At 45.0% G+C, this 21394-nt stretch overlaps 1 protein-coding gene across 1 annotated transcript in view; it reads left to right on the top strand.

Annotated features, from left to right (window-relative positions):
- CSMD2 (CUB and Sushi multiple domains 2) overlaps positions 1–21394 on the top strand; it is a 507359-nt gene that overhangs the window by 385287 nt on the left and 100678 nt on the right. Inside the window, exons 23-27 of the mRNA XM_030220011.1 lie at positions 5783–5939; positions 6813–7004; positions 9537–9663; positions 13740–13942; positions 21123–21314. Of these exons, the coding sequence (XP_030075871.1) occupies positions 5783–5939; positions 6813–7004; positions 9537–9663; positions 13740–13942; positions 21123–21314 (871 nt within the window). The remainder of the gene's footprint in view (positions 1–5782; positions 5940–6812; positions 7005–9536; positions 9664–13739; positions 13943–21122; positions 21315–21394) is intronic.

Below are 21394 nucleotides of genomic sequence, written 5' to 3' on the forward strand. Positions count from 1 at the left end.
GATATATAATTCCTGGTCCATGTTTCTATTGCAAGGGAGGGGGCATTGCAGAAAATGTTGGATATTATGACGCAAGTACATGTCTAGAAGTCAACATAAAGGTTGAGTTTGAATGTGAAGAAACCTGAGCTGACAGTTTTGTCATGACATTGGACCCAACGTTTTTGGTTTTTTTTTAGGGAGGGTGGGTTCAATTTGGTGATGAAATTTTGCAGTTTGATTCAGATTTGAGGAATCTGGGGATCATAGTTGATTCTCAGTTGACATTACAGCCTCAAGTGAAAAGTAGTCCAGAAAAGTTTTCGTAAGTTGTAGATTATACGCAAGTTGAAGCCTTTTTATTCATGAAGATACTTTTCAGTTAGTGGCTCCGGCCTTAGTAGTAACACATTTGGACAGCTGTAATGGTGTCTGTTTCTGAGAGGCAGATGACTAAAGCCGGGAGGAGGTGATTACTTTTTTCACTGCAAGTGTTGGTATTAAATGTTGAAAAAAAAAAGAGGTTCACATCTTCCACAAAATCACCAAGGAGAACGAAGACAGAGTGGAAGAAAATCCAATCCAAGAAACTCATAGAATGAAAACTCCAAGTAGACTTTATTAGGACCTAATAAAGTCTACTTGGAGTTTTCATTCTGCGAGTTTTGACTGGTTTCTTGGATTGGATTTTCTTCCACTCTGCATTCGTTCTCCTTGGTATTAAATGTTGATCAATGAAGGAATAAGCGATAAGATCCAGATGGCTACAATCACGAACCCTGATGCAGGCATTATGTTGAAACACGGCCAGTATCGGGTCCTTCATTAAACTTTAGATGCCAACCCATCCTTGGCGACTCATCGTGCAGCAGAAATATTTGGATTGACACGACTTTCTGTATGTGATTAGGCTGGGAGTTTGCAGTTCACACAGAAATCTTGCTGATATGTGTAGCACGTGAAGAGTTATTGCACTGAGATGACGTAAGGCAGGTGATTGTCACGCAAATTAATTTACCTTCTGCATTTGATTTGATCAGTCCTGAAGTTCTATTTGGATACCTGAGTGCATTGGAAATTGCTGGGAATATTCTTTTAACAAACAGCGTGTTCGGGTCAACATGGGGGATGGGGGTTTCTTCCTCATGGAATATGAGCTGTGGGGGTCCCACAGGGATTCCTGTTATGACTTATACCCAACACATTTTTGAGTACATTTGCAATGGGGTAAGCAGGATCTGGAGTTTGCTTTTCTTTCATGTGTAGATGGTATTGTGCTTTTAATACCTTTTCAGGACTGCTGAAATCAAGCTTTTAGTTTAGTAGAAAAGCGTTTTTCCATTGTTAAATCTTAGATTATTATTATTATTATTATTTGTTACATTTGTTCTGGTCGCCTCATCTCAAAAAAGATATAAAGGAATTGGAGAAGGTGCAGAGAAGGGCGACAAAAATTATAAAAGGGATGGGACGACTACCCTATGAGGAGAGGTCAAGACGGCTAGGACTCTTTAGCCTGGAGAGAAGGAGGCTGAGGGGTGATATGAAAGAGGTTTACAAAATAATGAGCGGGATAGAGCGGACAGATGTGAAGCGTTTGTTTACGCTTTCTAACAATAATAGAACCAGGGGACACAAGATGAAATTAGAATGTGGTAGGTTTAAAACAAATCGGAGAAAGTTTTTCTTTACTCAGCGCGTAGTTAGACTCTGGAACTCATTGCCGGAGAAGGTAGTGACGGCAGCTGGCCTTGCTGAGTTTAAAGGGGGTCTGGACAGATTCCTGAAGGAAAAGTACATTGATCGTTATTAAATTTGGGGTTTTTGCCAGGTTCTTGGGGCCTGGATTGGCAGCTGTCGGAGACAGAGTGCTGGGCTTGATGGACCTTTGGTCTTTTCCCAGCGTGGCAGTGCTTCTGTGCTTATCCTACAACAATACGCGAACCCGGTATGTAGGATATCAAAAATAATTAGAAGGAGGGGAAAAGACCTCAGACAGGTGATAGCCAAATTGCTGAAATTGCTCACAAAGCATCACCGTACGTCAATCATTGGTCAGCCCAACCTCCTCCCTTAGAATGGACGACTATACCTTTTTAAAAAAATATATATTTTTATAAAGAATGCTACATCCACTGTGTCAATCAAAACCTCAAGACATCAAAATGCAAAAAAGAAAAAAACTTAGCTTGAAGCAGCATAAGGAACGGGTTCCCCCACCCGACGGACCCGTTTTGCCGCCGGGGCTTCTTCAGGGGAAAAGGACACCCAATTAACAATCACTGCTCAATCAGCGAATAGTGATGTCTGCTTGACGGTCTGACTCACAGCTGAAAATGTATCCCACATTTTCCCACCTATTTGCAGGCTCAATGTGGCTTGCATGGTACCGTAGGCGTTAGCCAAGAACGGTAGAGAAACAAATACAAGGTGATATTGTGGTCGAATAAGGGTCCATTTCTTTCAGACACGAAGGGGATCAGAGATGAGTGTTAACCATCTTAAAATTAACCCCAGTAAAGCTAATCTGTTGTAGGTCCGAGGTTTGGCTGTGGTCGTTCCATGAAGGAAATCTGAGATATTGAAAATTAGTTTTCCTTCGTTAAAATCCCACAGAGTGTCGGGAATCATTTTGGATTCTGCGTTCACCATGGAAGCCCACACTGGGTTCATTGTGTAAATAAGACATTCTGTAAACTGCCAGCTTATTCAGTAAATTAACTGACATTTTGTAGCAGGTGGTAGAACATTAGTGTTGTCATTTTTCAATTATTGTACCATCCTGTATTTGGGGTTACCAGATAAGCTGTTGAGACGGTTGCCGCAGTAAAAGCTGATGTTCGTTGGCATATTTGTGAACAGGGCTGCCCACCGAGGCCGAGGCCTATTCGAGTTACTGATTATCATATGTAAATGTGCTCATGGTGCAGTTGCCAGGTTTGTGTTGGTTAATTTGTTTGAATTACATTGTATTACCACATCTCTTCATGCTATTCATTATTATAAGACGAAGCTCCCAGCTCCTAATAGATTTCGTTTTAAGAGCATAATGGATACAATGGTGATGTTTAAAGGATTCTGTGTGTGAAACTCTTTACCAGGTAATGTCTGATGTTGAGTGAATTATCTGGTTTTTAGACAACAAGTCAAGATTCAACTATTTGTGCAAATCATATTGTATCAATGTTATTATTAATTGTACTATGGTAATAAATGTGGATTTATATGAATTGTAATACAGTTTGAACTGTCAGTGTAGGTGGCCTGGAAATGTTCAATTAAATTAAATCCCTCTCCAAGCGGGAGATTCTGTTGTGGTTATGATGGCTGTCAAAGAGGGCTAGATTTTCAAGGTATTATTATTATTATTAGTTGCATTTGTATCCCGCATTTTCCCACCTATTTGCAGGCTCAATGTGGCTTACATTAGGCCGTACTGGCGATTGCCATTTCCGGACTGAAAATACAAAAAGGGTACTGCGTTACAGTTCTTGAGTGACAAAGTAAGTTAAGCAGTCAGTATAGAGAGTTCATTTCCGAAATAAGAGGTGAAGTAGTCAGGTGTAGAGAATTCGTTTTTGTCTAATTCTGGTATAGGTTTCGATTTTTGGTATTTAGGTTGGGTCATTGTGGTATGCCTTTTTGAACAGGTTAGTTTTTAGTGAGTTTTGGAAGTTTGTTATGTCGTGCATTGTTTTCATGGCGTTTGGTAGCGCATTCCATAGTTGCGTACTTATGTATGAGAAGCTGGATGCATATGTTGATTTATATTTTAGTCCTTTGCAGCTGGGGTAGTGGAGATTCAGGAATGTGCGTGTTGACCTTTTTTGTATTCCTGGTTGGTAAGTCTATGAGGTCTAACATGTAGACTGGGGCCTCGCCGTGAATGATTTTATGAACCAAGGTGCAAATTTTGAACACAATGCGTTCTTTAAGTGGGAGCCAATGTACTTTTTCTCTTAGGGGTTTGGCGCTTTCGTAGGTCAGGCCCATAAGCCAGGTGCATAAATCAAATTTATGCAAATATTTCTTCAGTATCTCTTGATCCTGGAAGTGTTGGTTTCAGAGCTGAGAGCTGCCTGGTCTAAGTAAAGACTGTAATCCTCATTCCCCCCCCCCCCCCCCTTCCCATCATGAGTGACTCCAACAAAGATAAGGTCATTTCCTGCTCATGACAAAGTTAGGTCTGACTTACAGATATAGTCACCGTTTTTTATCATTGCACTTCTTCATTCATTTAAGGCCACAGTCTTAAAGAAGAAAAAATTCAAAAATGATGGAAATATTATAGTTCAAATGTCAATCCACTGTGTCGCCTAGAGGACCAGTTCTGAGCTGATAAATCCAGTGTCTTCCAATTTTTACCCCAACTAGGATCCAGGTTTCGCTTTACAAAGAAAGCTTCATCAGGGGCTACAAGCTAAAAAGGACTGAAGTCTAAAACCCCAGCTGGCTAGTGGTCCCCCAGGGACAGGTTTGGAACCACTTATCAAGGTGCAGCGTTCATCTGTGCACAGACACTTTATAAGCACCCCCGCCACCCAAGACACTGAAACTAAAACTAGTACAAGCCTGGTTTACTCTTTTGGGATCTTGTCAGGTACTTGACCTGGATTGGCCACTGCTGGAAACAGGATACTGGACTAGATGGACCTTTGGTCTGTCCCAGTGTGGCAATACTTATGTACTTGGGATTCTGAATGGAATCTTGCTATGCTTTGGGGTTCTACTTGGAATGTTGCTACACTTTGAAGTTCTGCATGGAATCTTGTTATTCTTTAGAATTCTAGAATCTTGCAACTCTTTGGGGTTCTACGTGGAATGTTGCTATTCTATGTTTTTCTGCCAGGTACTTGTGACCTGGATTGGCCACTGTTGGAAACAGGATGCTGGGCTTGATTGACCCTCGGTCTGTCCCAGTATGGCTAGGCTTATGTTCTTAATGTAATGGCTCTCAACCCAGTCTTCAAGGCACCGCCAGCTAGTTGGGTTTTCAGGATACCCACAATGAATATGCAGGAGACAGATCTGCATATACTTCCTCATTGGTATATAAATCTATCTCATGCATATTCATTGTGGATATCCTGAAAACCTGACTGGGTGTGTCCTGAGGGACTGGGTTGAGAACCCCTGCATTAAAGGAAGATTTTGTTCCCATCTTAGCTCTCCCAGGTGATTTCTTTCAACTCAAGCACCAAGGAAAGAGAGAGGATTTCAGATGTAGCTCAAAGTGAGTTCCATTCAGGTACTAGTTATTTCCCTATCCCCAGAGGGCTAAGTGACTTGCCCAAGGTCACAGTGAGCAAGGGTGGGATTTGATTCTTTGCTTAGCTGGTTCTCAGCCCACTGCTTATAACTGTTAAGCAACTTCTTCACTCGAAGCAGGGGGTAAGTGAATGCTGAATGCATCATGAACATAAGTTTTGCCATACTGGGACAGACCGAAGATCCATCAAGGCCAGCATCTTGTTTCCAACAGTGGCCAATCCAGGTTACAAGTACCTGGCAAGACCACAAAACAAACCAATACATTTCATGCTGCTTATCTTAGAAATAAGAAGTAGATTTTCCCCATCTTAACAATAGCTTATGGACGTTTCTTTCAGGAAGTTATCCAAACCTTTTTAAACCCTGCTGAGCTAACTGCTTTTACCACATTCTCTAGCAACGAATTCCAGAGTTTAATCACACGTTGAGTGAAGAATTTATTTTTGGAAAGATTAAACAAGCGATTCATGTCTACCCGGTTCTTCGTACAGCTCCAAGTCCTGATACTCTGACTCTTTGCTTTCCTCTCCAGGTATATGATGGCACTAACAGCTCTGCCCGCTTGCTGGGTGCCTTCAGCTCGACAGAAATGTTGGGAAGGACTTTGAACAGCACGTCCAGCAGCCTGTGGCTAGAGTTCATTACCGACAATGAAAACACAAGCAGAGGATTTGAGCTCCAGTACTTGAGTAAGTGATGGAGGAGGGTTGAATACACTGGGCTTCAGCTTCACAGTGACATGTTGCTGTTTGTTATAAAGTCTTCACTTCCTTGCAGTCTGCTCTTGGGGATGGTTTGAAACTGCTGGCTGAGCTTGTGCCTAACTTTGAAAAGGAGAGAACAGGATTAATTTCCCTTTGAAGATTTTACTGGAAAATAATACAAGTTGATTTGAAAATCTAATTTAAGTACATTGGGCCCGATATACAGCATTTTGCTGTCCGCGCTGGTGCTAAACCTGGATATTCAATGCCGCGACGTATCCAACGACCGGCACTGCATATCCAGGTGTATTCTGGCTACTGAAAAGTTAACAGGCTATGTCAATATTTTTAGCGGTCAAAGATAGGCCTATGAGTTAAGCAGCCTATTTTGACTGCTCATCATAGCTAGTTAGTCTCTGAATATCCACATTTAACTGGCTGAGGTGCATGATACAGCCCCTAACCGAGATATTCAACAGGAAATAGCCGCTTTTATTTGCTATTTTAACTGCCCAGGAGCCGTTTCTGGCTGGTTAAATAGTTTTGCGTGTTTTTAATCCCGCCCTGATAGTACTAGTCCCCCGGTACAGCTTACCTAGATTTGCAACAGAACTCAGGGTATGCGTTTAGCTAGGCTGAGAAGGATAATTTTCAGACAGCCAGGGTAATGGATAAGCAGCTCTGAAAACTGTTCTCTATGCATTTGACAAAAATGAGTCTATGAGAAGCAGAAGGGGTTGAGGGACAATTGTCATTCTACAGGATTGCACGCTAATTTTCACAAGAAGTGTCCCTGCGAACGGAGCAAGAGCTGTTTCCTTGTAACTCTAACATGTTCTGACTTTTGTGATGCTTCAGGTTTCGAGCTGATTAAATGCGAGGACCCAGGTATTCCACAGTTTGGCTACAGGGTCCACGATGAAGGCCATTTTGCAGGCACTTCGGTGACATTTAATTGTGACCCTGGATACACGCTACGAGGCAGCCGAGTGCTGACGTGTCTGACTGGCGAGAGGAGAACTTGGGACCAGCCACTGCCAGTGTGCGTCGGTACGATCATATCCTTCCCGTTATTTCACTTCTGGACGGCTCTGGCATTCTTACTTACAGGATGGGTTATATTACTGGTATTACATATCCAACCCTTACAGAATTTCTAAACCATCTTCCCAGCCTTAAAGAAAGAGAATTGTTTTTATTTGGCAAAAGAAGCTAATTTTCTGCTTTTGCAGAAAGCAATTCCCTCATGCCAGTGCTATCTAATTGGGATTAGGAGACAGGTCTCGTTCTGTCTCTCTTATGGGCGTCTGTGGGCGACTGCTCATAACCACAAGACGTTGGCAGCTGAACCAGCGCTGAACCCACAGCCCCCACACCTTACCACTGCATCCTGACCTCAGATGCCAATCGCTTCTCAGTATCAGCCCTGTCTTCTCTCATCTCCCGCAAGATCCATCAACAGAAACATTTTCATCCTGATGTAATGAGTGAAAATTCACAGATTGTTTTTAAATGGATATCTTAATAGCTGTTATTTTGTGCAATGCCACTCGGATGGATAAGGTATCTGTCTGGCAGCTGAACTTCACTGCTTAGATGGATAACTTTTTGGCCAGCCTTAAATGTTCCCAAGTCGTAGGATTTAAAGGCCAAAAGTATGTGTTCGTGGCCCAGTTCCTTTAGGGTAAAAGGTTATGGATTTGATATACTGTCTTTCTGTAGTACAACCAAAGCGGTTTACATTTATTAAATGCAAGTACTTTCTCTGTCTCTAGTGGGTTCATAGTCTAACCTCCCCCCCCCCCCCCCCATTTACTAAGCTGCGTGATAATGCCGACACAGCCATGTGTCTTAATAAATGGGCCAAGTATTTCTAGAGGCAACAGAAGGTTAAGTGACGCCCAAGACCACAAAAAGCCACAGTGGGAATCAAACCCAGTTCCCCACATTCTACAATGTAGTAAATTTAAAACGAATCGGAGAAATTTTTTTCTTCACTCAACGTGTAATTAAACTCTGGAATTTGTTGCCAGAGAATGCGGTAAAGGAGGTTAGCTTAGCAGAGTTTAAAAAAGGTTTGGACGGCTTCCTAAAGGAAAAGTCCATAGACCGTTATTAAATGGATTTGGGGGAAATCCACTATTTCTAGGATAAGCAGCATTAAATTTATTGTACTGTTTTGGGATCTTGCCAGGTATTTGTGACCTGGATGCTGGGCTTGATGGACCTTTGGTCTTTCCCAGTATGGCAATACTTATGTGCTTATGTGCTAACCATTAAACTGATCCTCCACTTATGCAGCTGGTGCTATCCTGAACCATGTAAGTGATCTGAGTATTGCCCAGGTCATGCTAGCGATAGGGATGGAGATCCCTCCAGTTTGAGATAATTTTGCTCATGGCTAGGTGAAATGCAATAAATTTGTCTTTAAGTACAGCTTTGAGTGGAAGAGTAGCCTAGTGGTTAGTGTAGTGGACTTTGATCCTGGGGAACTGGGCTCGATTCCCACTGCAGCTCCTTGTGACTCTGGGCAAGTCACTTAACCCTCCATTGCCCCAGGTACAAAATAAGTACCTGAATATATGTAAACCGCTTTGAATGTAGTTGCAAAAACCTCAGAAAGGCGGTATATCAAGTCCCATTTCCCTTTCCCTATTTGAGATTCTCCATGGAATGTTGCTATTCCACTAGCAACATTCCATGTAGAAGCCTGCCCCTTGCAGATCACCAATGTGGCCGCACAGGCTTCTATTTCTGTGAGTCTGACGTGCAGGCTTCTATTTCTGTGAGTCTGACGTGCAAGACGTCAGACTCACAAAAACAGAAGCCTACGCGGCCGCATTGGTGATCTGCAAGGGCAGGCTTCTACATGGAATGTTGCTAGTGGAGGAGTAGCCTAGTGGTTAGTGCAGCGGAATCTGATTCTAGGGAACTGGGTTCGATTCCCACTGCAGCTCCTTGTGACTTTGGGCAAGTCACTTAACCCTCCATTGCCCCTGGTACAAAATAAGTACCTGAATATATGTAAACCGCTTTGAATGTAGTTGCAAAAACCTCAGAAAGGTGGTATATCAAGTCCCATTTCCCTTTCCCTTTTCTCTGTTATATCCCTCTCCCCATCTCTAAAATGAGGCAAACAAGCTTTGCAGTGTGCTGTTACTATTTAGACAGATCACATTCCCTTTCTTGAGACCATATCCCTATGCTGCTGCTGCTGAAAACCCTTCTAATTTTGCTGCTTCCTGGTTCCTGCTGAGCTGCACTTCACCTGATGCCCACATGGCTTGATGAACCCTCCAGATTACAAATGTGTTCAGCCTGGCCAAGGAGCAGATCACAGGAAGGAGGCTGCTAGGAGTGATGGTCTGCTTGTACAGCAATCCCAAAGCTGGTCCTTAAATTCCCTCTATCATCAATCCACCCAATGAACTAGCCCACCTTGCATGCCACCCCACTTCTCCGGTGGGACTCCAGACTCAAGGACCCGTTGCTGCTCTCCCTTTGGGTGCATAACCCCCTTTGTTAGTGCTGAAGAGCCACAAGACAAAGAAATAACCTTGTTTCTGGTGCTGTTTCTTTCAGCGGAGTGTGGCGGAACCATAAAAGGCGAGACTTCAGGCAGAATCCTTTCTCCTGGCTATCCTGCACCCTACGACCACAACCTGAACTGCATTTGGGCAGTTGAAGCCGAGAGCGGATGCACGATAGGGTAAGCGCGGACCCTGTCAGATGCTTACGTTTTGGTACTTGGTTGGTCAAGTGTTAAATTCACTGCAATAAAAACTGTATTGGTGAATGCACACACACACACACACAGCTGCCCTGTGCTGCAGGAAAACATTTGACCATACCCTGAATCATGTCTACGAGTGGAAACAGCACCTCCCATTAATCCCTGAGAAATAATAACGTGGCAGGGCACATTTTTCCAGTTGGCACAGAGAGTGGCAAGACAGGGCCGTGTGAGAACCCAGGCTATAAATAAACCATTAACCAACTAATCAATTACACTTCAGGGCTTATGTTTTATTTTTCCCCTCTCTTGCATGGATTCTGATATTAATCTCCCATTTGGCTTTCATCAGGGATCTACCACGCACAGCTTCCAGTACTTTTTTCTTTCTCCGTCCTGCCCTCACCCATATAAAGTCCAAATACTGAGGCAGAAGGATGCAGCTCCACTGCTGTTCTCTGATGAACCACTAGGGGTCTCTGTCAGAGCACAGAATGAGCTAGTCTGTCAAAGCGGGAAGGGAGGAATGGTGTTCATTTGCTTACGTCATGCTGTTATGACCGTGTCCTGCCCCTTCAGTACCTTCCTCTTCCAGCTGAACCCCCCCCCCCCCCTGAATATTCAAAACCATTTAATCGGCCAGGGATGGCACCTGGCTGTTTAAATGGTACTTAGCCGGCTATCCACCGATTTTCAGCAAGGGTTTGGTGACCATGTTTGGCTGCATATCTACCTGCGATATCTTTGGCCGGTTTGAACTTAACCGGCCAGCGCTGAATATTGACTTGGCCAGTTAAGTTCAAACTGGCCAAAAATAAACCCCACGTTCAGTGCCGGTCACCAAAAAAACAGCCCGGCATTTAATATCCGGCATTGCCACCGACTGTGGGAGTTAGCCGAATATCGGCCCCTCAGTCTTTAACTAGCACAGAATGAAATTGCTGCTGAAAGATAATATTTTTCACACACTGAAACCCTCATTTGTAAGACCCCTTTGAATTAATTGTGCAATAAAAGCCCTTTCAGAACAAATGAAAGGAGTACACATGCTCTGGCAAGCTAGTGGGCAGATTGGGGGGGGGGGGGGGTTGCAAAACCTTCGGCTCTATCAGCCCAAAGCTGGGAAAGTGCGAGGAGCACAGATCTGGCCTTCTGTCTGCTGGGGTATCTGTACATCTAGTATCCCTTTCACGTAGGCCACTACTTGGGATCCCCTGCCTCAGCTGCTCCGTGCTTTGAGGAGGTTGTAACTCTCACATATGCAGAGGTACAAATGCATTTTAATCCTCTGCCCCCAGACTTTAAAGGTCCCATTCCAACGTCTAATGCAGCCAAGATGTCTCAAAAGGGCTAAGGCTTAGCCACCCACCCACCCCCCCTAATCTCCTTAGCTTTAATGCAGTGGCCTGACCCTTTCTACCTGGCTCCATATCAACCATGTACAGCATCTGATTCGGTCCCTACTTTATGTACAGGGATCCTGGCTGTAGCGCCCTCTTTCTTTTCTTTTTCTGCCCTCTCATGCCTGATAAGACTCTCCACTTCCAAAGGCCTTGAAGGCATCAGAACGTCAGCCCAGAGCTCGCCTTTCTGGCCTGCTGGCATCAGCAATTTTCTGCCCAATCAATAAATAAATTTAGCAGCAGGAGAAAACAGGTCCCATTAACTGTGCATGCGAATGGTTTGTCTGCTCATTTTGAGTAGATAGGCCTCTGAATGACTTATGGGGTCAGATGACAGTTTCCTGGCAGACTGTTAGCAAGGGTAGTTGGCCACTGGCTTCCCCAGTCACCTTTCTGTAGAGAGATGTACAGAATTCCTCCAATGCACAGAGAAAAGACCAGGTCCTGGAAAATCATGGGAACAGCAAATCCACTTATTCCTCCTGCATTTTCTGTGCTGCATTTCCATTTCCACAGAAATGTGCTGAATTGTCTGACTGTCCAGGCACTGGAGAAACAAGATTCTTTGCATGCTGTAACTCAGATGTTATACAAAAACGTTTAAGGCCTTTGCAATGGTGTATTAATTATAATGTTGGCTGATCTTTTTAATGATCTTCAGTGCACAGAGTCCACAAGGAGCTACAGTGGAGAAAAAAAATAAATAACATACCTTTAATCTTACAAATAATCAAGTGATTAACTGCAATTACAAAATTTTTTATCAAAATGCAGCCCTTTAAACTTAAAGAAGAAAAAGTAATAAGGAGATAAAAATACAAAATGTTAGGAATTATTAGGAAAGGAATGGAAAACAAAACTGAGAATGTTATAATGCCTATCGCTTCATGGTGTGACCTCACCTCAAAATACTGTGTGCAGTTCTGGTCACCGCATCTCAAAAAAGATATAGCGGATTTAGAAAAGGTATAGAGAAGGGCGACAAAAACGTAAAGGGGAAGGGACGACTTCCCTATGAGGAAAGGCTAAAGCGACTATGGCACTTCAGCTTGGAGAAGAGATGGTTAAGGGGAGATATGATAGAGGTTTATAAAATCCTGAGTAGAGTGGAACAGGTAGATGTGAATCGCTTGTTTACTCTTTCCAAAAATACTAGGACTAGGGGTCACCCAAAGAAACTACTAAGAAGTACATTTTAAATGAATCAGAGAAAATATTTCTTCACTCAGTGAGTAATTAGACCCTGGAATTTGTTGCCAGAGAATGTAGTAAAAGCAGTTAGCTTAGCAGGGTTTTAAAATAATTTCCTAAAAGACAAGTCCATAAGCCATTATTAAGATGGACTTGAGAAAATCCACCGCGTATTCTAGGATAAACAGCATGAAATCTGTTTTACTGTTCTGGGATCTTGCCAGGCACTTGTGACCTTGATTGGCCACTGTTAGAAACAGGATACTGGGCTTGATGGACCTTCGGCCTGTCCCAGTATGGCAATGCATATGCTCTTACGTTTCTTACAGTGGGAATAGAGATTTGGACAGTAAATAAAATAAGAAAGAGGGACCCTGTCCCAAAGGGCAGATAATCTAGGGAAGAGACGCCTGGATTATACATGAAGGGTGCTTAGACTGAAAGTTTGCAATTGTGTCTCAAGGGCAGTGTCTCCAAATGGAATAGTTTTATGCATCCCTTGACAGTAATGAACATCGGGGTTGACATTCAAAGTGATTTAAATGGGCCGGAGAGGGCGTAATACAATGTAAAGCAATATTTATTCCTATATTCCACAATATACCAATACTGGTTCAAGGTGGACCACAAAAGAGAATCACTTGAGCGGTGCTAACCAAGCATATCGAGCAGCACTTAAGTGGATGGTGTCGCTGAATACATCTGGTTAACGCCTAAGGTGAAACGGGCTATTTCGAGTGCAGTCAGGGGGCAGAGCTGACACTAAGGGCTTTGCTTACTAAGGAACACTAGCGGTTTTTGCACTTGCTATTGCTAGAAACACTCATATATTCTTATGGGTGTCTCTAGCGTTAGCGAGGCTAAAAACGTTAACACACCTATAACGCGGCTTAGCAAACAAGGCCCTTAGCTGGTTAAGTACTGCTATTATAATTCAGCACATAACTGGATAAATTGGGCCACATAAAACACAGTCTTAGCTTTATCCAGTTAAGTCCTGAATATCACTCTTAAGTGTTATCTGGCTGTGTATAACCGGATATTCAGTGCCAGTGCGTTGAAGATCTGGGGAAACTGCCAGCGACAGCCCAAAAAACACTGATCACCACCTCCCACTGACTCCTAAGCCAGGATGATCTCAGGCTCTCGCTATATTATTTGCCAAAGAGAGCTTCCCTCTGGATTTCATAGGATGTCATATTTAAAGGCACATGTCAAGTTGTGTCTGGAAATCGCTTATGGTCAAGCCTTCGGCATCCTTTGCGATGGGAATTATTTCTGTATCTTTCTGCTCCATTGTCTTGGTCTGTTGCCTGCCCCTTGTTGAAACTTTGAGGCTCTGCTCCCTCTCCACAACATTCACAGAATAATCACTTGGCAGGGAAACCTTTGTTCTCAATGTCATTGCAGTGTTTTGCTCCTTTGCCACTATGTCAGCTTTTCTTGTCTCTCTTGTAGGCTTCACTTCATGGTGTTTCACACAGAGGAACTTCACGATGTGCTGAGGATCTGGGATGGCTCAGCAACCAGTGGGATCCTTCTCAAAGAGCTCAGTGGTTCCCGGGTACTGAGTGACATCCAGAGCACTTTCAATTCCGTTACCCTTCAGTTCCAAACGGACTTTTTCACCAGCAAGCAGGGCTTTGCCATCCAGTTCTCAGGTGTGTAGGAAAGCTCTTCCCCCCCCCCCCCCTTCACGTCCACTTTACAGAAAACCTGCCGCAGCCAGGGGTGGTAAATACTGCGCTCAGATACACGAGAACAAGGCACAAACTTCTATTTTATCACGAGATTTAAGAAAGTCACTCTGTCCGGAAAAGCCATTTGTCAGACACCTGAGCGAATCCTACCAAATGTGGTCCATGCTGCATCCTTTCCAGGACTTCCAAAGCCACTGAAAATGGGGTAGATCTTTGGTTACTATCTACACATGCACTTACCAGTATTCCACCAACACTTACCAGTATTCCACCAACACTTACCAGTATTCCATAGTTCTGTCTTGAACTGGTTATTACACTCCAAGGTATCACATTGAGAAGCAGCCCAGTGTCAGGGCCGGTCAAACCCGGTAAGCGGAGTAAGCACCACAGGGGGGCGCCTGCCTTCAAGGGCGCTGCTGCGGCGCTGCACCGCCATACCGCGCCGCCCTTGGTGGTTTAAATCTTTTATTTACCTTTGTCCCAGCAGCCGCGTCTTTTCAAAGCCTTGCCCGTCTCTAGCCTTCCCTCCCTTTGTGAGTTCGTTCCCTCAGAGTCCCGCCTTCTGATGTCATTTCCTCTTTCCTCGAGGGCGGGACTCTGAGGGAACGAACTCACGAAGGGAGGGAAGGCTAGAGATGGGCAAGGCTTTGAAATGACGCGGCCGCTGAGACGGAGGTAAATTTAAAAAAGACTTAAACCACGCAGGGTGGCAGGAAGAAAAAGGGGGATGATGTTGGTGGGAGAAGAGGGCGGAGATGCTAGATGGGGTGGGGGGGGGGGGGGCACCAGAGACCCTAGGACCGGTCCTGCCCAGTGTAGTCCATAACAGTGCAGCTTTCATTTATGCATGCCGTGATAGTGTCTCTTACGTCTCAGGCTGTCTCTTCCTCTTTGTCATCTCTGCCCTCATCTCCTGTTTCCAGGACTCTTCCCAGGACAACCCTGTCAACTGCCTGTCAGTTCCCCTCACTCTGAAGGAAATTAGATTCATGAATTTATTGCTTAAAAAAAGGCCATTAAAAAAACCCAGCAAACTTCAAACAGGAGCTCATAGAAAGTACAATTTCTTTAAAAAGAGATTGGACTAAGAAGCTTAAAAAAAAAAAACTTTAATGGTATTCCACGCTCACCCCCCAAAATCAGAATCTTTTCACATGAGTTAAATAGGAGAGAGAAAATGTTACAGGCTGAGTTTAAAGGGTTAGTCACTTTCTCTCTCTGTGTCCATTTCCCTTTCAAACAATGAGAGAATTGTGTATTTCTTCTCTTTGATTTAATTTGTGCTGTCAGAAACCAGCCTGATGGCAAAACAAACTGAATGATCTAATCTCTGTTTTTAAGAGTGGATTCAATTTGCATTCCACTGCCCTGCTTTCCCTAGGATAACAACACAGTCTGAAAAAGAAAACTCACTCCAGAAATTCCACATCTCCCCACCTAAATATTAGAAAACGGTGATTCATTTTAGGTGCTTTTAAGCTCTGATCCAGTCAGTGTTAACTGGATCCATCAAGGATATTGGGCAATGCAGACAGAGATCGTACTCTGTACCTTAACTCTTAAAGCCGTGTAAGCGTTTACGCACGCCCAGCGCATTGCCAAAATAGAGTCACCGCCCGACTACCGCATGGCTCTTGTGGAAATTTCATTTTTGGCGAGCGTCCAAAAAATATTTTTTATTTTTGGGCGCGCCCGGATTCTTTACCGCTAGGTCAATGGCTAGCAGTAAGGTCTCAGACCCAAAATGGACGCACGGCATTTTTGATCTTGCCGCACGTCCATTTTCAGCAAAAAAAAGGCTTTTTTTTTCACAGGCGTGCTAAAAAAATGGATCAGCGCACGCCCAAAACCCGCACCTGCACTACTGTAGGCCATTTTCAGCACACCTTAATAAACGGACCCCTTAGGATGCAAAGAATATTTTGTGAGGAAGGGGTGCTCTGCCCACTGGAAGATGCTTTAAGAGCCCTGCCTTCTTGGAATTCCCATGCTGAGTTTTACTCTTCAGCACTTCCCTTCTCCTGTCCTCAGTCCAGATCACAAACCCTGTCTAAACCCCGCTACTGCCCGTGACAAAAGCCAAATCTGAGTAGCCAGAGGATGAATCACTTCTAATCTTTCCCTGGTATAACTCTTTTCAGTCAGAGGTTTAAACAGAGCACATGGGGGCTTCTTTTACCTGCTCAGTGATGGGTAATTAATCTCAGAGGGAAAGCTGGAATGACTCAAACATCTGTTTAGTGTGAGTTTCCGCCACAGAGCAACCAGGGAGGTGACTGTCCCCCATCAGCTTCCTCTCTGCTGCTTCCTTGCACTGGGGACTGATGCTGGTGCCCATCTGCACTTGAAGTTGTAGCTGTTCGGGCAACCTTCGAAAGCTAATCAAGAAATGTATTAAGTTATGTCCAATAAAAAAGGTATCATCTTATTTTCTTTTCCATGTTTTATTTTGTTTGATTTCTATAGATTCTACATGGAATGTTGCTATTCCACTAGCAACATTTCATGTAGAAGTCGGCCCTTGTAGATCACCAATGTGGCCGCGCAGGCTTCTGCTTCTGTGAGTCTGACGTCCTGCACGTACGTGCAGGACGTCAGACTCACAGAAACAGAAGCCTGCGCAGGAATGTTGCTAGTGGAATAGCAACATTCCATGTAGAATGTCCAATAGTAGCAACATTCCATGTAGAATCTCCAATAGTATCTATTTTACTGTCATAGTAATGCTTGAATGTTTTCACTTATATACACTGTCAGCTAGCACATTTGCTTATTTCCGATCTGAGGAAGAAGGGCAACCTTCGAAAGCTAATCAAGAAATGTATTAAGTTATGTCCAATAAAAAAGGTATCATCTTATTTTCTTTTCCATGTTTTATTTTGTTTGATTTCTATAGATTCTACATGGAATGTTGCTATTCCACTAGCAACATTCCATGTAGAAGTCGGCCCTTGTAGATCACCAATGTGGCAGGACGTCAGACTCACAGAAACAGAAGCCTGCGCAGGAATGTTGCTAGTGGAATAGCAACATTCCATGTAGAATGTCCAATAGTAGCAACATTCCATGTAGAATCTCCAATAGTATCTATTTTACTGTCATAGTAATGCTTGAAGGTTTTCACTTATATACACTGTCAGCTAGCACATTTGCTTATTTCCGATCTGAGGAAGAAGGGCAACCTTTTCCATGTTTTATTTTGTTTGATTTCTATTGATAACCTTAAGAGTGGACTAACACGGCTACCACACTCCTCTACTATAGCTGTTCCTCTGAAACTCAACCCTCCGCCCTGCCACGCTGGGAAACGGTCTTTTTCTTGGCTAAGCAGATTTGCCATTGCTTCTTATGTACCAAAGCGTTTTTGAAAGCTGCCTGGAAACAGAGCGAAAGTAAATCTGAATTTCATGAGGTGCTCAGTGTTCAGCATGTCTGAACTCTGCATAGGGCTGAAGACTATCCGTCTTATAATTGAAAGAGAAAAACGCCTAGATTTCGACCCAAATCGGGAGATAGACGTTTATCTCACAAAAACGAATAAATCGGTATAATGGAAAGCCGATTTTGGACGTTTTCAACTGCCCTCCATCGCGGAAGCGCACAAAGTTGACGGGGGCGTGTCGGAGGCGTGGTGAAGGTGGAACTGGGGCGTGGTTATCGGCCGAGGAGAGATGGGCGCCTTTCGCAGATAATGGAAAAAAAAGTATAGGTTTGTAGCTAGAATTTAGGGCACTTTTCCTGGACCCTGTTTTTTCACGAATAAGGCCCCAAAAAGTGCCCTAAATGACCAGATTACCACCAGAGGGAATCGGGGATGACCTCCCCTGACTCCCCCAGTGGTCACTAACCCCCTCCCACCACAAAACATGATGTTTCACAACTTTTTATTTTCACCCTCAAATGTCATACCCACCTCCCTGGCAGCAGTATGCAGGTCCCTGGAGCAGTTGTTAGGGGGTGCAGTGGACTTCAGGCAGGTGGACCCAGGCCCATCCCCCCCTACCTGTTACAATTGTGCTGCTTAATGCTTAGTCGTCCAACCCCCCCAAACCCACTGTACCCACATGTAGGTGCCCCCCTTCACCCCTTAGGGCTATAGTAATGGTGTAGACTTGTGGGCAGTGGGTTTTGAGGGGGATTTGGGGGGCTCAACACACAAGGGAAGGGTGCTTCTTTTACCTTTTTTTTTGTTTTTGTAAAAGTGCCCCCTAGGGTGCCCGGTTGGTGTCCTGTCATGTGAGGGGGACCAGTGCACTACGAATCCTGGCCCCTCCCATGAACAAATGCCTTGGATTTATTCGTTTTTGAGCTGGGCGCTTTCATTTTCCATTATCGCTGAAAAGCAAAAACGCCCAGCTCAGAAATTATCGAATAAAACATGGACGTCTATTTTTTTCGAAAATACGGTTCGGTCCGCCCCTTCACGGACCCGTTCTCGGAGATAAACGCCCATGGAGATAGACGTTTTCGTTCGATTATGCCCCTCTATGCCTCGATTAATAATAATATTAATAATTGCTGTTTACAGCCTGCTCTGACCCATTGGGTTCAAGGAAGAGGTCAATAAACTAATGCATAAACATTTGTATAGGATTAAACAAAACGTACTGCAAAGCTGGCAGCTCTTCTTCCAACAAAAGTAAATATATCTTCAAATCATTCGTTGTCCCTTATAGTGGAAAAATTCAATTCCTTACAAGATGTCACTCACAGATAGTTTCAGAGGTGGTATTAAACTGTCAGACAACTGGAATTACCCTACAACCCGTGTAATATGCAGCCTCACAGAAGTCCTGCAGTCTGTCCCAAACTCAGTATGAGGCAGTGCCAGGTTCAGTACCATATATAGTAACATATAGTAGATGACGGCAGAAAAAGACCCTGCACAGTCCATCCAGTCTGCCCAACAAGATAAACTCACATGTGCTACTTTTTGTGTATACCTTACCTTGATTTGTACCTGTCCTTTTCAGGGCACAGACCGTGTAAGTCTGCCCAGCACTATCCCCGCCTCCCAACCACCAGCCCCGCCTCCCACCACTGGCTCTGGGACAGACCGTATAAGTCTGCCCAGCACAATCCCCGCCTCCCAACCACCAGCCCCGCCTCCCAACCACCGGCTCTGGCACAGACCGTATAAGTCTGCCCAGCACTATCCCCGCCTCCAAACCACCAGTCCCGCCTCCCACCACCGGCTCTGGCACAGACCGTATAAGTCTGCCCAGCACTATCCCCGCCTCCCAACCACCAGCCCCTCCTCCCAACCACCGGCTCTGGCACAGACCGTATAAGTCTGCCCAGCACTATCCACACCTCCCAACCACCAGCCCCGCCTCCCACCACCGGTTCTGGCATAGACCGTATAAGTCTGCCCAGCACTATCCACACCTCCCAACCACCAGCCCCGCCTCCCAACCACCAGCTCTGGCACAGACCATATAAGTCTGCCCAGCACTATCCCCGCCTCCCAACCACAAGCCCCGCCTCCCACCACTGGTTCTGGCACAGACCGTATAAGTCTGCCCAGCACTATCCCTGCCTCCCAACCACCAGCCCCGCCTCCCACCACCAGCTCTGGGACAGACCGTATAAGTCTGCCCAGCACTATCCACACCTCCCAACCACCAGCCCCGCCTCCCAACCACCAGCTCTGGCACAGACCGTATAAGTCTGCCCAGCACTATCCCCACCTCCAAACCACCAGTCCCGCCTCCCACCACTGGCTCTGGCACAGACCGTATAAGTCTGCCCAGCACTATCCCCGCCTCCCAACCACCAGTCCCGCCTCCCAACCACCGGCTCTGCCACAGACCGTATAAGTCTGCCCAGCACTATCCCCGCCTCCAAACCACCAGTCCCGCCTCCCACCACCGGCTCTGGCACAGACCGTATAAGTCTGCCCAGCACTATCCCTGCCTCCCAACCACCAGTCCCGCCTCCCACCACCGGCTCTGGCACAGACCGTATAAGTCTGCCCAGCACCATGTCCGCCTCCCGCCACCGGCTCTGCCACCCAATCTCGGCTAAGCTCCTTAGGATCCATTCCTTCTGAACAGGATTCCTTTATGTTTATCCCACGCATGTTTGAATTCTGTTACCGTTTTCGTTTCCACCAGCTCCCGCGGGAGGGCATTCCAAGCATCCACTACTCTGTCCGTGAAAAAATACTTCCTGACATTTTTCTTGAGTCTGGGTGTGAGAGTTTCTCTTTCCTATACTTTCTTCAGCTCTGTATAGAGGGGGTGGGTATGGATGGCTGTGAGGAGTTTCCTTTTCTGTACTTCTTGCTACTTTGGCTGTGATTTTTCTTTTGCTCTAATGTCTGACCCAGCTGGAGTTAAACACGTTGCAGAGGTTTGAATGATCAGTCTAGCTCAACGTTCAAATTAAGGAATTGTGTGTTTCTGGATGCCGGTGTTCACATCTTTGAATCTATTTCTCATACCTTAGAAAGTTTGAGACAGGCTAGAAATGACATTTGCTTTGTTCTGTTTTGGTTTCTGTAAGCAGTAAAGATTTGCAAAGGTCGGATTCTTCCCTAAGCCTCTGGTCAGCTCAAACTATGAAATGTGAAATGCTGGCAGCTTATGAGCATATGTGTGAAGCGGAGTAATTTAAAAGTGCCGTGCGAGATCAGTGGGTGCCTCGGTTTATTAAGTAAACATGGTGGTTTGCGATTACACCTCAGCCCTGCTCTCTGTGTATCACTGTCGCTCCGAGTGCCTCATTCCAGGTGGAGTAACAGATGGTGAGAAACGAAGAATGACTCACGGAATCGATGTTTGCCAGATGCCCTTTGGGCTCAGCTCCCCAGGGCTACCTGGACCCTGCGGCCAGTGATTGGGGTTGTTTGTTTTAAATGAATCACTGCTGTGGAGCTTGCTGGCTAACACACCTCATTAAACCTACAGTACATTATGAGGGCCACAGCATAATATCCAGCTCCCCCACCAGGGGTTCATCTTAACTACAGAACCCAGCTTGCATAAGACACTACCATTCCCAGGTAATAAAGGCAGCGATGCAGGACCCCGTCATTCCACGTGGGGTTACAAGAGCAGTATATATGGTAGGTATCGCTGTCATGACTGTACAGTATATGGAGAATGGAGCATCAAATACATTGTCTTTTTCCTAGTTTCCATGGCAACGTCATGCAATGATCCTGGGGTCCCCCAGAATGGCAGCAGGAGTGGTGACAGCAGGGAAGCAGGAGACACCATTGTATTCCAGTGCGACCCAGGATATATTTTGCAAGGAGAGGCTAAAATCAGCTGTGTTCAGATTGAGAACAGATTCTTCTGGGATCCTGACCCCCCCACCTGCGTAGGTAGGTTTCAACTGAGGGAGAGATGATAAAACCGCTTTTACACTCTGCAGTGCCCCCTATAAGGGGGTCTTGATATGTTT

This window comes from Microcaecilia unicolor, chromosome 11 (assembly GCF_901765095.1).
Source record: "Microcaecilia unicolor chromosome 11, aMicUni1.1, whole genome shotgun sequence".
In the NCBI taxonomy this organism is placed as follows: domain Eukaryota; kingdom Metazoa; phylum Chordata; class Amphibia; order Gymnophiona; family Siphonopidae; genus Microcaecilia; species Microcaecilia unicolor.